The sequence below is a fragment of the Haemorhous mexicanus genome, chromosome 1 (genome assembly GCF_027477595.1).
Source record: "Haemorhous mexicanus isolate bHaeMex1 chromosome 1, bHaeMex1.pri, whole genome shotgun sequence".
In the NCBI taxonomy this organism is placed as follows: Eukaryota; Metazoa; Chordata; class Aves; order Passeriformes; family Fringillidae; genus Haemorhous; species Haemorhous mexicanus.
Window position 1 is genome coordinate 32,635,308 of NC_082341.1, and position 17,031 is coordinate 32,652,338.

The 17,031-nt window shown below is 37.1% G+C and overlaps 1 protein-coding gene across 2 annotated transcripts in view; it reads left to right on the forward strand.

The window, feature by feature from the left end:
- The window catches only part of PALS2 (protein associated with LIN7 2, MAGUK p55 family member), a 57,923-nt gene that overhangs the window by 32,602 nt on the left and 8,290 nt on the right, over positions 1-17,031 (forward strand). For both annotated transcript variants that reach the window (XM_059845078.1, XM_059845085.1), the window contains exons 4-11: positions 6,974-7,126; positions 7,631-7,858; positions 9,024-9,155; positions 11,110-11,209; positions 11,717-11,785; positions 12,704-12,865; positions 15,392-15,594; positions 16,035-16,163. In XM_059845078.1, the coding sequence (XP_059701061.1) occupies positions 6,974-7,126; positions 7,631-7,858; positions 9,024-9,155; positions 11,110-11,209; positions 11,717-11,785; positions 12,704-12,865; positions 15,392-15,594; positions 16,035-16,163 (1,176 nt within the window). The remainder of the gene's footprint in view (positions 1-6,973; positions 7,127-7,630; positions 7,859-9,023; positions 9,156-11,109; positions 11,210-11,716; positions 11,786-12,703; positions 12,866-15,391; positions 15,595-16,034; positions 16,164-17,031) is intronic.

Below are 17,031 nucleotides of genomic sequence, written 5' to 3' on the forward strand. Positions count from 1 at the left end.
AAAGTCAAAGAGGATGATGAATCAAAAGATGAAAAGGGCGTAACAATTGAAGTGCTGCACTTTGAAAGGCTCAGTAACAATGATCTCTAAAGAGAGATGGCAAAGGCCAGAGACAAGCTTGGGAAAAGGATCTTTGGGGTAGAAACTGGAGGTGGCCTGTAGGAGACAGATCAAATAAGAATTTTTGGGTGATTTAAGAATCAAATAAGAATTACTGGGTGAATAGCCAGCACTAAGGCAAACCCAGCATTTATTCCTGTTCTGTGGTCAGATTTACAGAGAGACAGAATGATGATGTTGGTGTCAGATACTTCATTAGTTCAGGCTTGAGCAACTTAAACATGTAATGTAAGAGTTCCAAAATAACTGGTGAACTTCAATGTCAGTATTTATGCTCTTTCTTGTACCTTTTTTGTTGCTTGATATATAAGGAGCAGACATGAAACTGCATATATGCTATCTTAACTTTACAGTTTTGTTCAGTTTTAGTGCTTCCTAATTGTATGTTAAAGGTCCATTTAGCAAACATCTCTTCTGTCCCTGCAGTAGGTGTCTAGTGAAGGCTGTAAGGCTAGAACAAGCCAACAACAGTACCTTCCAAAATGTGTTGTGAAGATTTAGTGATTTGTTGCTAAGACTTCTGAGTGAGAAATACTGTCATCCACCTGTGGTTCTCTTCCATGAGCTTATTCAGTTGTTTTTTCAACCCATGTGAAAATCTGTCATTCACGGCATCCCCCATCAGAGTGGAGACTGTGCTCTTTTGGGTTTGAGACTATCTCCTGTCAATTTCACTTAATATTCCTGTCCTCTTGTGTAAGAAGAAAGTGAACAGTTTTTCTTAATCAGCTTTTCCATGTTACTTGTGGTTTGAGAGACCTCATTGTGCCTCTCTGTGTCAAATAAATAAAATGAAGGGAAGCAAAGCTGTATACAGCACGGATTTCTAAAGCAGTGTCATAATTTACATTGTATTTCCTACTCATTGCCTAGAACTTCCTAGTATTTGGTTTGCCTGTTTAACAGCTGATGAATAGAACAGAAAAGTTCAGTTAGCAGGGACCTACAGTGATCATCCACTCCAGCTGCCTTACCAATTCAGAGCTGACTGAAAATGAAAGCCTGTTATTAAGGGTGCTGTCCAAATGCCTGTTAAATGCTGAGAGACATGGGGCATCAACCACTTCTTTAGGAGCATGTTCCATTGTTTGACCACCCTGTGAGTAAGGAAGAGGTACCTCTAGGCTCAGGGAGAGTAGAGGTGGATTGCTTGTTAGGCTCAGTTTGGTTTTGTATTGTTTACATCTTCAAGATACTACTTCTGAGTTTGTCAGTTAATACATCAAACTAGGGTTGTGTTTTCCCTTGTAGTCTGTGTTGAATTTAATTTGCCTTGTTCTCAGTCTATTGCTCATGAAGTGCCTCTGCAGGTTACAGTCAGTTATTTCAGTCCTTGAGTAGTTCATCAGCATCAGCAAACTGTCATTTCTCTTCTCATCCCCATTTCCTAGGGCTTTTATTTGACATGTCAGTATATTGGCAGGTGTAGAACTGAGCCCAGATGCCTGTGGAAATCACCTGAATTCTGAAAACTAAAAATATTATATTCCTGGCACCCATTTTTCTGTCTTCTAACCAATATTGTCTTCCATTTGAAAGCCTTACTGCTTTTATTTTTGTTTTTCTGAAAGACTTCTGCCAAAGGGCTATGGAAGTTGTTCTACATTAAGAACTCTAACTGCCTTGTTGCCATGCTTGGTGACTCTTCCAAGGAATCTGACTAGATTTGAGAAACATAACTTCCTTTATTAAGCATATTGATGCTTTCCCATGATCTGTTTTGACCAGTCATTCTGGGTTTTTTGGAAACTTCTGATTTGTTTAGTATCAGCATCACACTTACTGTTTTGCAGTTTGTTGACTCTTCCTTGGAACCTAGTTTAAATATTCATGTCATGGTTATTGCTTATATGCTGCTTCTTTCCCTATAGTATTGGGTGAGTCATGGGCATGTAAGAAAAATGCAGTGCAACTTTGTTTGCTGCAAAGCCTGGATTGTACAAAAAGGACAAAAAAGTGTGAAAGGAAGAGAAAATAGATGGTTAAGATAGTTAAATGCTGCCCTGGAGAACTGGCCTATTCATCACTCTGTCAGAATTGAAATTCATTTAAAAAAAAAAGTCTGAAGAAGTTTTAATTTGTATTTTTAAAATTTATTTTCTGCATGCCTGTTGTGAGGCTTTCAGTCTCATTTGCAGAAACAATGAGCAGTTTTGGCTGCTTTCTGTGAGCAAAAGCACCTAGCTACTTATTTCTTCAAAGTATATCTGCTGTGATTCAATTTGGGAGCTGAAAATTAGGAAGAATTTTCAGCCCTTAATTTTGTACTTCCATTTCCCATGTGAAGGCAAGCAACAAAATCAGCTAAGGTCAAAGTACTATGTTTTATTGAAGTGATAGCATAGTTAAGACTACTCTAGAAGTACTTCTAGGACAAAATGCAGACCAAAATGTAGATATAGTATCTTTTTTTAAGGCTTGGGAAAGCTATGTGTCTCCTTCTGCACAAAGGAAACAAAATTACCTAAATACTCAATAAATAAGTGCTATCATTTCTGCTTCATTTGGTGTGAGTAGGCATATTCCAAATTCTGCATGATGGGAAACAGGAAAAATACAATGTCAATTGCATTTATAGAAAAAGTCTTTTACATCCTTTCTCCAGTTCAGTAAAAGTGCTAACAACCCAACCTGACTCTTTAAAAGTTCCATGGACACTACTGTGTAATTGGTTTAGAGGCTGACTGTATTTTACAAGTGAATGGTTCCACTTTATCACAGCCTCACCTTACAGTTGTAACCTGCCTTGGCATACAAGTATAAAACGTGATATACAAGGCATCAGTGCAGTAGTTTGTTTGGATGTATCATTTAGTGCTAGAAATACCAAATTACAGGGCTTCATTTTTTCTACACGTTTTTGTAGAAGAGCATTTGGGAAGGACTAACTCTGGAGTACAGGTGCATGCCTGGCTGTATTATTATTCCCTCTCCTTTCTCCTTTTGTTTCCTTGGTTTTTCATCCCTTCTGCTCTTTACCCTTTTTTTAGTTTTAACTGAACTTTTCAGAGGTCAAAGTGTGAAAGTTCTAATGAGTTTCGCAGTATTGATGGCTGGCCAGTAGGTCAGTATGTGTTGGAGAGCCAGCTGGCACATGCTGCACATGGAAAAGGCTATAGCAAATCTTACGAGACAGTAGCTGGAGAGCAGAAGACTAGAGTGGTAAGAGAGGTTGCCTTGAGGAAAGAAGCAGCAGTTAAAAATTTTCACACTGTTGGAGTGGTTAAACATGCAGAAGAATAACTTCTACTTCCTCTTCTAAGAGCTTGTTCTGTTACTTTCACCCTTCAAGAATTAGCTAAACCATTCATCCTAAATAGATTCTGCTGGCAATAAAATACTTAATCTGAAAAGCAGCCAGTATTTTCTTCTTCTCGTTAGGTTTGTAAGGGCTGATCATACCTTTAAAATGTTTCATTTAGAAAAAGTGATCTTAAATTGTCTCCTAGGCAGATACTAATATATAGGGTTATTTTCCCTACATACTCTTGTGTTCTTACCATCCCTTCTGATTTTTCTAAGGTCATGATTCCCTCACTTTTCCAGGAAAGCCTTTAAAATGTGTTCTTTTCACGTGAATGATAGGGGTCTCTAGTCTATTTATTAAGTTCTAATATTTAAACAAGGTTATCAGGGAAGACTACCACACATTTAGTGCATAAAAGAGGAAAGGAAATATTTTAGATACTTCTAGGCCTAAAGTGTTAGGAAAGGAGGCCTGAATCCAAGACTATAGAGTCATTCTACTCTTGTGTATTCCCTCCTACCACAGCCCCCAGTTTATAATTTAATTGTTCTTTTGGATAAGAATTGGAGAAATAGTTATTCGGTTATTTAGGGCAGTGCTTCATAACATGTTTGGATTGTGTTGAGAATTTTTTAAATTAAAAACAAATGTTGAGTTTGAACTTGGCTTCAGCACTGTAGAGAGCCTTGCATATTTAATGGTTCTCTGTTTACTGAATTTTCAGTTATGTTTTAAAATATTTTTTTATCTGTCAAATATATGCAGCCACCGAAAACTACTGTAAAGAGATTAATATCTTCTAAGTTTGTGGATTGTTTTTTGACAGCATCTTGCATAAAGAGACCTGTCTGTCACAGGACTGTGTATCCACAGGACTATATGTTACTTCTTGTGATTTGTAGCAGTTCTTCTAAATGTCTTTTTCTGACAATATTGGCATTTTTTTATGAGAATCTTTCTTACAGCTATCCAGTCTTGGATAATCAGCTGATCCTGTTTACAGGAGGAAATTTTGTATGGAGGAAACTTTGAACCATTTTATAGTTGTTGATCAGTCCATGTTTTTGGCAGTAGTTTTATAAGTTTTCCAGCACCAGTATGGAAAGGTCAGATTCCAGTGGAGCTCTGGAGTTGCAGGAGCACAGGATATCACTTTTTCAGGTATCACAAGATAGAAACAAGGGAAGTTCATGTAACTGTATTTCTCAGTTCCCTCAGCCATGTTCCCCAAATAAGAAAATAACTTAGCGACATAAAATGTTGTCAAGTAGTCAGGCAGTGGTACAGATGCAAAGCCCTGTTGCCAGGTATCTGTACTTAAGTGTTCTTCAGGACTGTAGGTCATGACCTGGCTGGCTGGAAACAGGCTCATAAAACTGGTACAGATTCTTGAGTTTCAGAACTGAGAGTTAGGTGGGACAGTAATAATTTAACTGTGCCTTCAGGAAACCAATGAACTACTTTTCTTAAAGAAGCCACTTTAGAGTTGTGGGCAGTCCCTGATAGTCCTTCTCTGACTCAGGCATTGTGTAAATAATAGGGAAAAGATCCTTTGAGAGATGGTTAAGTAGTAGTTGTATGAATTCATGCTTATCCATAAAAGTGAGTGGTTAAAAAGGATCAGAATGTGAAATGGGATCAGATTTAAGAACATAGGAATTTTATGGAGCTTTTTAATTTGAAAAGGATGACACAGACTGTTATCTTAGTAGGCTTTTTGGACTGTGGATCAGATTATACTCTATAAATTGCATTACCATTAAAGGGCAGAGACCTGTCCAGGCAGCTGTGTGAGGCTTTATGAGAAGTATAGTGGGTTGTGGTCAAAAACTTCTGAGACAATTTGTTCTAGCATGTGACCAGAAGAAAACTGGAAATTTCATACCACTGTATCTACCTGGTTCTGTGGGTGCTAATCTGTAAAAAAGTGTTGCTGATGCAAATTAGTTTCATTTTGGAAATGCAGAAACATCCAAAAATATGTTGCTTGCAAACATTGGCAGAGAGATCTATTCTCCTGGTTTCTGGATTGGATGTGTCTTGGTAGTGAAGAATTAGAAATTGCTACCATCTGACAGCTGCTTGATTTAAATAAATGATTGTTTATCCTATTTAATTTGATTTGGTTTGTGTCCACAGTATCAGAGCAGCCACAATAAGCAGCTGTCTTTACAGTCTTAATGGAAGGGGCAAAATCGGTGAATTAAATACTCCTTCTAACCTCAAGTTGAAATATCAGCAGGTTCATCGTGTAATGGGCAGATTAAAATGACTGTTCAGGTTTGTGACACTCTGAGGGCTTGCATGCTGAGCTTAGCACTAACCTAATGTGGTTGCACAGTCTGTAGCTTAGAGGTGGCTTACAGAAGGATGGAGCAGACTGCATAGCAAATCATTGCTCTTACCTGCTCGCCTGCTCTGCTTTCTGGTAGTTTGCTGTCTTCCTCTGGCATGTGCATGTCAGTAGCAGTGATAGTCCCATGGTGTCTTCTTTTTTAGCTACTTCTGTGACACAGTCAGTAACCTGCCTTAAGACTATAACTGGCCAGTCACTGTTGGACACAAAGCTGTGTAGTTGGAGGCCCAGTAGGCATTTCTTCTGCTTGCTGCTTCTCTCTGTCTATCTGTCAGTGTGACTCCCTGTGCTGTAGGATGCTTTACCTTGGACTACTGTGTATGATGGCTATTGGGTGTCCCTTTTCCTCACATAGAATCACAGAATGGTTTGGGTTGTAAGGGACCTTAAAGATTGTCTTGTTCCAGATCCCCTGCCACGGGCAGGGGCACCTTACACTAGAAGGTGACAGAAAGACAAAGTCTGAAAGTCTCCACTGTCTTAGTGCACAAGTTTGATCTTGGTTTACCTGTATGTATTGTCTTATACATTTTTCTTTATCCTAAGATATCTTTTATGAAAAAATCATGCCTAAATTACATTGTCTTCCAAACATGATTATATTCATTTGGATCTCCTCCTTCTACCTTGTATTTATGTGTGTGGACTGGAGAAAACACCATTAACTCTAAGGTCTGAGCTCTTGTCTTCCAGAAAGTAAGCTCTGTAAGCTTGGCTTCATTTGTTACTAGAATTCTGCCCTGGCTTTCTGCAAGTAGGAAGCACTCATTCTGCAGATAGCTGGAAATCCTTGCATACTTGTCATTATCCAAATTACCATGGACGAAAATTTTATTGCATTAAACACAAGTATCTAATGATGAGTTATCTTCATTTTTTTGCAGTGGGTTGTTCATTTACTGTAACCATTTGCTCAGATACTGTCTCATTAGGTGGAAGACTATTTTAGGTACTCCTTTTTCTGTCTTCTTCCCTTTTAACATCACATATTTTTCCCCAGTTTAGTTACATTTCTCCTATATTTCCTTAAGAAGCAGCATTTTTATGTACAAGATAGGCTATTTGCTAAGGCAATAGGCTTCTCAGTCCATGTGAGCACTTACTATGTCCGTTTTTGCTTTATTTCATGTGAAGTAAGAGTATTATAACCTGATCCCAAAAAGACAGATTCAGTGGTTATTCAGTGCTAAATCCTTTCACAAAGAGTTATTTCATGACTTTAAAAAAGATTTTTTTCTGTTCCTTTGCAGTCACTCTTAGAAGCACATGATATTGTGGCTTCAAAATGTTATGATTCCCCTCCTTCTAGCCCAGAAGTCAATAATTCTTCAGTGAACAACCAGGTTGTTCCAGTAGATGCTATTCGTATCCTTGGAATTCACAAAAGAGCAGGAGAGCCACTGGTAAGTTATTGAGGGTGAGTGTGTCTTTAAAGTGCTAGTGAAGATGTTTGCATGTACCTGATTTCTTGCATTATGTTTTAATTATTTTCATTATGTTGTGTAATTTAATGGGTGATAAGTTCAGTATTGAGAGGTTGAAATGGGAAGATACTTTCATGTACTCTATCCCATTCTCTCCAAGAAGTAATAGGATAGTAATTAAGCAGTCACTGGGCTGAGTGACTGCTGGCATAACTGACTAACACAACATCTTGATATGAGATGACAGGATTGCATGCAATCAAGAACAGCAGTAATTTTTCAGTCATATGAAAACCTTGTGTGAAAGCACTTCTGTGTCACCTGATGCCTCTCTGTATCAGGAGCTCTAACACTATAGTAGCTGTTACTGTTTTCATTGGAGCGGGTGGAATATCCCACAGCTGTGTATTTGTGCTTGAGGTAATGGTAAAATGAAACTGAAATTCAGACAGTGGTAAACTGGGTGTCATGTACCTCTTTCAGGGAGTCACGTTCAGAGTGGAGAACAACGATCTGGTAATAGCCCGAATTCTTCATGGAGGAATGATAGATCGACAAGGTCTTCTGCATGTAGGGGACATTATTAAAGAGGTGAATGGCCACGAAGTTGGGAACAACCCAAAAGAATTGCAAGAACTGCTGAAAAATATCAGTGGGAGTGTCACTTTGAAAATTCTTCCCAGCTACAGAGACACTGTCATTCCTCAACAGGTCAGTAGCACATTTCTGATGATTCTGTGAAAAGAACTTCTGCTTAGTGCTTTATTGTGTAAGATTCTCTAAGATTCTGGATTACACGTATTTTGATTATTTTGTGACTATAATACTAGGAGAAAGAGTAAATGTAGATACCTGTATTTACCTTTAATTGCATTTTAGAAATGAGCTTACTCACCTAATATGCTTGCCTAAAAAACTCAAAGTGTCTAAAATTGTTAGGCGTTTGTATGCTACATATAAAGTATGTTTCTTTGACCTTAAGTGACCTCTGATGACCTGACCACAATCACACTTCATGCAGTGAAGTGTGTGTGTGTTTATAACGTGATTAGTGTCAAAATAATCAGTTTAACAGTATTCAGAAATGTATTTAATGCAACAGACAAGCTTTTGAACTCTGACTTCAGTGGGAACTTGGGTGGTGGCTGTTCCTTGTCTTTTTGTTGTTGCTGTAGGCTGTCCATTTCTCCATGGGAGAAGTGACTTCCTGAGCTAAATCAGTGCCTTTGAAACACCCTATAAGATGCTTCTTCAAGTAGTGGGTCTTAATGCCTGTGACTAACAGGCTGTGCTTCCACTGAGTAGAGGCTGAGGGAATGTGCTCTATTGAGGAAGATGCAGGGCTTCCTTTGCTCCCCAGCCTGATACAAAGAGAGTCAAAGATGTTTTCAGTTCAGTCATGCAACCTACTGTTTCTTCCCCTGCATCAAATTTGAGTCTTAAGCAGCTATATCTCCTGTTATTTTTGCCATGAACTCAGTGTTTTAAAAGTAATTCTTAAGATTCTACAAGCCTTAAATACAGTGCTCACATTTCAAGAATTAGTTTGTATTTTTAAGTAATTATAAGTCAGAATTCTAATAGAGTTGTATACACTGAAATGCAAGAAAGAGCATTTTGTAATACCGTGTCCAAATGGAACAGATTTTTTTATTTTTATCATGAAGCTACTTCAGCCAAGGTTTGCACCATTGATTATTCTGTCCCAGTTGGTGAATAACTTTTTCCCCTTAGATTGTATTTTACATGCCAAATGCAAATTGGATCATGTCAAGGTTTTTATGCTGTAGGTAAAGACATTGCTTCAGTTTGACAGATAGATTAGTCAGAATGTATTTTATACTACTTAAGCTTTGTTACTTTTTACACATTTCAGGTTTTTGTGAAGTGTCATTTTGATTATAATCCATATAATGACAACCTCATTCCATGCAAAGAAGCAGGTTTGAAATTTTCTAAAGGAGAAATTCTTCAGATTGTAAACCGGGAAGATCCGAATTGGTGGCAGGTTGGTAAAAAGATTAAAATAAGTAAAATAAAAAACTGAAAAGCATCAGTAGGTGCCTTAAACTCTTTAAATGTATGATCTACTTCCATTTAACAGTAGATACATGAAAAAAATATTTACACTGCAATCCAATTTCAAGCTAATATAAAGATATGAAGTTGAAATACTAAAGGAAAAGGAATATTTTAAATTGTATATGTAAAACTCACTTTACTGTTAGTTGTGTTTATTTGTCTTTGTTTTTGTATCATAAGCCTGGACATTCCCACAAATAAATTTAAGGTGGACAATTTCTAGGAAAAAAAGTCTTAGTTTGACTATAATTATGGTAAGCCTTCCCTGACAGCAACTATGGAAGATGTGGACCCCTTCCTGAGTGCTCAGAGATGCAGAGAGAGAAAATAAGCTTGTGGATTTGAAGGGGGTGAGAACAGCTGTTTGGAGAGGCTATATGTTTTATTTCTACACTGGTGGTCAGTGTCTGTGAGCTGTGTATCATGCATGCTCATAGTCACAGTGTTTGGCAGTATTTCAAATATTAACAGTTCATCCTGCTTTGAGGTGGTATTTCTACATTCAGTCCTTCAGTAGAAATGTAATCCAGTGCTTATGCTATGTTTATTTTTTTCAAGACACTATGCACATAATTAAACATTATCAGTGCCTCTGAAAATGGGACAAGTGAACTTTTAACTGAGATCCTCAAAACTGGCGAAGAGTGTAGCATTATTAATTTCCCCTTCGACCTCTACATTGCTCACCCTTTGCAAGGTAACAAGCAGAAGAGAGCCAGACACTACCTGAGAACAAGATATATGACTTCTTTAAAAGCAACAGAAATATTCCAATATACCTAAGCAGCTGCTGAATTTTGTTGCTTCTCAGTGACAGTAATAACAGAAAGAAAGACAATAAAAAGTGAGGAAAGGCTGAAAATTTATTGCTGCCAACTTAATTAGTTTCAGAAGTCGACACTCCAAAACTCTGGAGGAATTTGATGTTTAGCTCTCATGCTGACTCCTGTATTGCCTTTCAAACTCTCTAGTTGTAACTTGTGGGAGTCCAGGAGAAATAAATCTTCAATGCTCAATCTGGCAAAATTGAAATGTGTTAAATCAGTATAGCATATTTCTATGCAGATCATGCCCCAGGAAAAATAAATTTAGTTTTTCCTCATGCTTTCTAGAAATGCTAAACTGTTAATGAAAACTTCATACTGTAAAAAATCAGTTAGTCATAGATAAAAGCATACAAGTTGAAAAGCAAACGTCTCCTGTTAGGAAAAGAAGGATTTATTGCAAGCAAAAGATTTATGAAAAATTAAACACTTGATAACTGTGTTTGTGTCTGTTAAGCTTGCTGAGAATTGAGCTTGCCATGAAATTATTTTATAGAGAATTTTAGCTGTTTATTTACAGGGAATACTTAGGTTACTAAGATTTTAAATCTGTAGTTGCTTCATGCAAAAAGCTTGAAGGCATGATTAGGGATGAGTTACTGGCATTCACTGGGAAATGACATTTAATAAACTGCACTGAAACCTGTTTGGAGCAGCTCAAGAATATAAAATAAATATACTGTATACTAGAAAATCTTGAGTTTTGTCACCTGAGACTTCAGTGTCTGGAGCCAGAGAATTCCACTTGGGAATTTTATGCCAAAGTTTTATGGCTGGAGAAACTTACTATGTAACGGGAACCAGTAATAAAACTTGGATCTATTTTACTTAAGTTTTCTGAATTTTAATACTCCATAGCAAGACACTATTCCTGTAAAGGAGAATTTTAATATTTACATCTGACTCTGAATTTTTAAGTCTCAGTAGTAAATGTATCAACACTCACCACTGAGAAACTGGCAGTGAGGAAGTCAGTTGACACCATGTTGACTAGAAAAATGCTTCTTGCAAGTTAAATATAATAATTTGTTTGTTTGTTTGTTTGTTTTTCCCCAGGCTAGTCATGTCAAAGAAGGTGGAAGTGCAGGTCTAATTCCTAGCCAGTTCCTGGAAGAGAAGAGAAAGGCTTTTGTTAGGAGGGACTGGGACAACTCAGGTGAGATTTAGTACATTTCAGGAGTAGATTTTGCTCTGACTCCCATTTGTTTTGCTTTTCTTGCCTTCATAAATAATAGAAAAACTGCTGTGTGAGATTACACAGATGATTGTGAAATATTGAATTTTATATTTTGGGTTTTGCTGAAGGACAAAGGGTGAAGTCTCTGTTTAGTGTTCAGATACATGAATCAGTTTTGCCACCTGGTGCTGAAAAGCTGAATGAGGTGGGACAGGCAGTGTGCACTTAAAAATTTTTTGTATGGTATACACTGAAAGTTAATAAGCTAAACGTGAATTTTTCAACTGTTTTCTTTTCTAGGAAAATATTTTTTTCTTCCAGTACCATTTGATGGGTTTGTAAATAGATGTAATTTCTTGCCCTAGGATATATACAATTCTAGAATAGTCCTTATAAATGTATTAATCAAAAATTTCATGTATTCATATAAATAAGCTTTGGAAATTAACAGAAATTGTAAGTTCATCTAGTTTTTTTTATTTTTAGGGCCTTTCTGTGGAACAATAAGCAGCAAAAAAAAGAAGAAGATGATGTATCTCACTACAAGAAATGCAGGTATCTCTTAGTGCTACATGGAAGTCAAAGTTTTTTAGGCATCAAAACTAGCAGAGTGTAGTGTATCCAAAGCTAAAAATTTGCAGTAAAATATTTGATTATAAGTTTGATAGATCAGATAGTTTTTATGGTGTAAAAACAATAGTGACCAGTGCAGACATGGCTGTGCTTCTGTTCAGCGCTCGTGAGGCCACTCCTAAGAGTACTGAGCACCTCCCCAGTGCAAGGGAGATGTGGACATACAAAGGTGTTGAAGGGACTGGAGCATCTCACCCATGATAAAAAGTTGAGACAGCTGGGAATGTTCAGTCTGGAGAAGAGGAGGCTCAGGGCAGGTCTCACCAATGTGTACAAATACTTGAAGGGAGGGTGCAAAGAGGATGGAGCTGGTTGGGCTTTTTGCAGAGTAGCCCAGTGACAGGGCAAGAGCCAACAAGCAACACAGGCTCTGAACATCAGAAAACACCTTTTCCACTGTGATGGGGACTGAGCACTGGCACAGGTTATCCATCCACAGAGGTTGTGGAGTTGTCCTCCCTAGAAATACTGAACAAGCGTCTGAATGTGGTCCTAGGCATTGGGGTGGACCAGATGACTTGTAGAGGTACCTTCCAACCTCAACTATCCGATGATTCTGTGGAAGTTCACTAATTGTTAGTCACAGTTTTCCTCTTCTGATCAAACACAGACTTTCTCCTTGGAAGTAAAAGAGAGAACCTGACCTTATGCTGTCAATGGAGAAATAACTATTTAATTCCCAAACCAATTTAAAGCTAGAAGTCTTGAGTCAAACTTACTGCCCTCTGAGTACTGTTTATATTCACATGGGGTCTGTTGATAAATAGCAGGACTACTTAATTTTTTTTTTCTTACAGCCCTGAGTGTGTATTAAAGTTTTTTGTACATTTCTCAATGTAGAATTTGATCGCCATGAAATCCAGATATATGAGGAAGTAGCCAAAATGCCTCCTTTTCAGAGGAAAACCCTGGTCTTGATTGGGGCCCAAGGAGTGGGGCGAAGGAGTTTGAAGAACAGGTTTATTGTGCTGAATCCTACTAGATTTGGAACTACAGTGCCGTGTAAGTTGTCTGCATTCCTATCGTGATATCATACTTTGATTAACTGGAAAGTACAGGATGTTTATCCTTGTGATTCAGTGTAGGAGTGATTTTGTCAGAGCATAAAAATTGTATAGAGTGAGAAAACAAAGGGCTCTTCCTGTTTTCAGAAAACTGAACTAACATATGAACATGAAAACATTTGTAACTAGCACTTAAATGGTACTGATGCTGTGCAATACCAGTTTTTGTCTGTGCAGTATTTCAGTCTGGATTTCCTCAGTGTCAGTCACCATCCATTACTGAGGTGATTCCATAAGTTCCGAGTAACCTTCTGTAATGAATGGCCAGTGGAGTTCCCCAGGTCTGCCTTTTAGTTTTTCTCCTGTGGACTTTGAATTATAAATTGTTGCTTTAGTTTAGAAATGTAGGGAAAAGCAGCAAACTTCCAATAAAACTGAAGTAAGTGTTTGTGATCTCCAAGATTTGTATAACTGTATTTTAATATATCTAGCCTTAAGCACATGATCTTTCATTTTTCCCCCTATAAATAGCAGAAAAAAACTTATTTTACCTGAAGCATGTTTTCTTGCCTTTCTTTCAGATACTTTGCTCATTAACCTTTTTTTTTAACTCCTCCCTTCTGTTTGGCTTCTGACCAGAGAAGCCCACTCTAGCTACATTATTATTCTCCTGACATGTGCTTTTCAGAATTTCAAAAACAGTCTGTTCCCTTCTGTTTCCAGTGGGCAACAACTAGATCTGATAATAATAGGAGGAGGGACAGGTCTGAAAGATTAATTGTGTGAGATGAGAGAACCAGTCTCTTATTTGCTGAATCTCTAGCATCAAAACTGGCCGGGGTACTTAAGATTGGTTGGTTGACCTGATAACAAGGTTGACTTCTCAGTGTTACTTTTTAAAAGAAATCTTCTCTTGGTAATTTTATTATTTTATATTGGTGAAATAGTAAGAGGCTTTTTATTGCTTCTAAAATTCTTATTCTATTTCAAAAAAGCCTTCAGAATTACTTATTTCTCTATAATGCTATATAGATGCTTGAATATATGTAAGTAAGTGCAGCACAGTTGTTGAACATTCTTCAAAGGCATAACAGTAAACTTTTCCCAATCTAATAATATAATCATGCACATGCAAAACTCAGTTTATTGTATACAGAATATCTTCTCTACTTTGGATTTTAAGTGGGATAATCTGTAAACTTAGTTGGTCTTTGATTAGAAGAAAATTATCCAGGTTATTTATAAACAGATTTGTGTAGGATGTGTTTTGGGAGGTGGGAAATGGATGAAATTGATCCACTGCTCTACAGGGAGAATCATGTTCTTGGTGTTGAGTTCTAATCCAGCATGTGGTGCTGTGGTTTTTCTTCAGTGTAGATAACTGAACTGTTAAATCATCTCCTAGCTGTAAGATGTTAAAGCTTACTCTCCAAAATTAATTGCAAACTGATGTGTGATTCTTTTTAATGTATTGTTTTAACCACTATAGTTTTAATCTTTCCATAGGATCTTGACTAAAACTAGATCTTTTAGTAATATTTTTATTCTTAACAGCTTCAGAGGATCATTTTTCCTGGCACTTGTGTTTTCTATAAGATTGAAGTGGATAGCAATTACTGGAAGGGAAAGATTGCTTTCCACTTGTCTCAACAAATTGCACCAAGTGGTGATAGAAGTATTACCAAAGAAATGCACTGACTGTTAGGTTTAATATGTTCTAGAGTTCAAATCTAATTAAATATAAGTAGCAGGTAGTTAATATGGTGATAGGGCAGCAAAGTCAATAATAATATGATGTTATATTTTATTTTACTTTTTTAAAATTTTATTTCTACTGTTTTGCTTCAGTAATGTCTGTACTGCACAGTAGTGTAGCCAATACCCAAGACAATTGATAATGATTTACTCAAATACTGGCTTTGATCTTTCTACAGAGAATTTACCTTGCTTTAAAAGGGAAGTTGTCCTGGAAAGCAGCATTAGCTGGCCTCCACTAAGATTCTGCTATGGTGGCTAGGCTGCTTCTGATATTTAAACTACCTTTCTTTATAGATAGGTCAGGTAATTCCACCCTGAACAACAGGACAAATACAGAGAGCAAGGGTTTTGGGGGTGCGATGGGGCAGATCTTGTTGTGCTCAGCTATTTTCAGAAGTACATTTGGCATTTGAGAGTTAAACTTCCATTTTATTTCCAAGTCACTTAAGTAAGTATTTTATTAAGTGAATACTTAAAAAGATTACATGAATAAGTATTGTATATGGTGTGAAGGAATAGACGAAGGAAACAGGCAAATGAGTGGGTAAGCAGCATGTAGGAAGCAATATAAATAAAGGGAACAGGAGGGGCTGTGCTCAGTTCTAAAATGTATGTAGAATGAAGAATAAACCTGTACATGGAGCAATTACAACTTTATAACAATGTGTATTATAGTCTCCCTACTTAATAGGCAGTCCAGTTTCATATTTATATTTCAAATATAAAATGAAAACATTCAATTTATGTTTTTATTTTTTTTGTTTAGTTACTTCACGGAAGCCGAGGGATGATGAAAAAGATGGGCAAGCTTACAGATTTGTGTCACGAGCTGAAATGGAGACGGATATTAAAGCTGGTAGATACTTAGAGCATGGAGAATATGAAGGAAATCTTTATGGCACCAAAATTGATTCCATCCTTGAAGTTGTTCAGACAGGAAGGACCTGCATCTTGGATGTGAATCCACAGGTATATGATTTATAATGTTGTTATTATTATAACAAGTGTGGGATTATAATGTTGAAGAGGTGAAGAGAGATGCCTTCAAATTTAAAGGCTTCTTATCTCGTTTCAAGGTTACAATTATCAACTGGATTGGTGTGTTTGTGGGACTTACTTGGAATGGCTTAGAAAGATGGAAAAAACCCAACTTAAATTCTGTGTGAAAGAAGAGTCTTGCAGAGTAATAAATAATCTTTTTAGCCAGGAAAAGAATGATGCTGAGCATTTCAATGATGCTGAATGATGCTGAGCAGTGTAGGAATTTAGAAATAGAAATAAGAATCTTCACTTATGTATTGCTGCCCATCATAACAGATGAATTTTGTGGTGTCCCTTAAGTAATGGGGAGATATGGTGAGTCAGTCTCAAACTTTGGTGGTGGTGTTTTTTTTTTCCTTTGCTTCTAGGCTCTAAAAATACTGAGGACTTCAGAATTCATGCCCTATGTGGTGTTTATTGCTGCTCCAGAGTTGGAGACTTTGCGAGCTATGCACAAGGCTGTGGTAGATGCTGGAATTACAACCAAACTTCTCACTGTAAGCAGATCATTTCCTATTTAGTTTTCTTTGAACAAGATGTTCTTAGATTTTTTTGAAAAAAAATTCTAGGTGGAATTTGGTGTGAAACAAATGTTTCTAAGAAAAGTTAGACAAGACTTCTGCTGATTACTTAGTAGAAGTTAATCAAATACTATGTATAAGGAAGATTGTTTCTTTCTTGAAAATAGACCTCTTATGGAGAGGTGTTGATTACAAAAATTACTTGTAATGTGTACTTTGGGAACTGTCACCTTTGATTATTTGCAGCAAATGGTAGATATTTCATGGTGGCAATTGTTCTTTTATGCAGATGTCTTTCCTTGACTTTCCCATCTCCCTCCCCACCCAAATTTTTGTTCATGTTTGTCTTAATAATATGTGCGTGCTTTAAAAATGGAATCTCTAATGCTTGGGAAAGATATTGCAGCTTGTGTCAAAAAAGGAAAAAGCAAAAACCTCACTAACCAACAAACCATCAAAAAACCCCCCAAAGCAAAACACAAAAAAAACCCCAAGGATGAAGGTTGTCCTTGTTTTCACTGCTGCAGCAGCATGTGCTGCACTGGGAGTGGCTGACAGCTGCCAGAATAAGAAGTGTTGAACAACTTTCTCTGAAGTTTCTTGTATTTTTCATATAAAGTGAAGTAGCATTAGATCTTCCCTCCTTTTCTTAGACACTATGTGTAGCAGAGGGAAATAAGACAATTCCTCTAATGCAGCAAAGTATAAAGATTCTGTGTGGGCATGAACTTTCCCAGCTTCGGGAGCAAAGCAAAAAAAGCCAGATTGAGCCGTTCAACTTCCCCAACAGAGAAAAGCTGTGTTTTGCTGATGGCTCATAATGATAGTGCTGCAGCTTCATAGG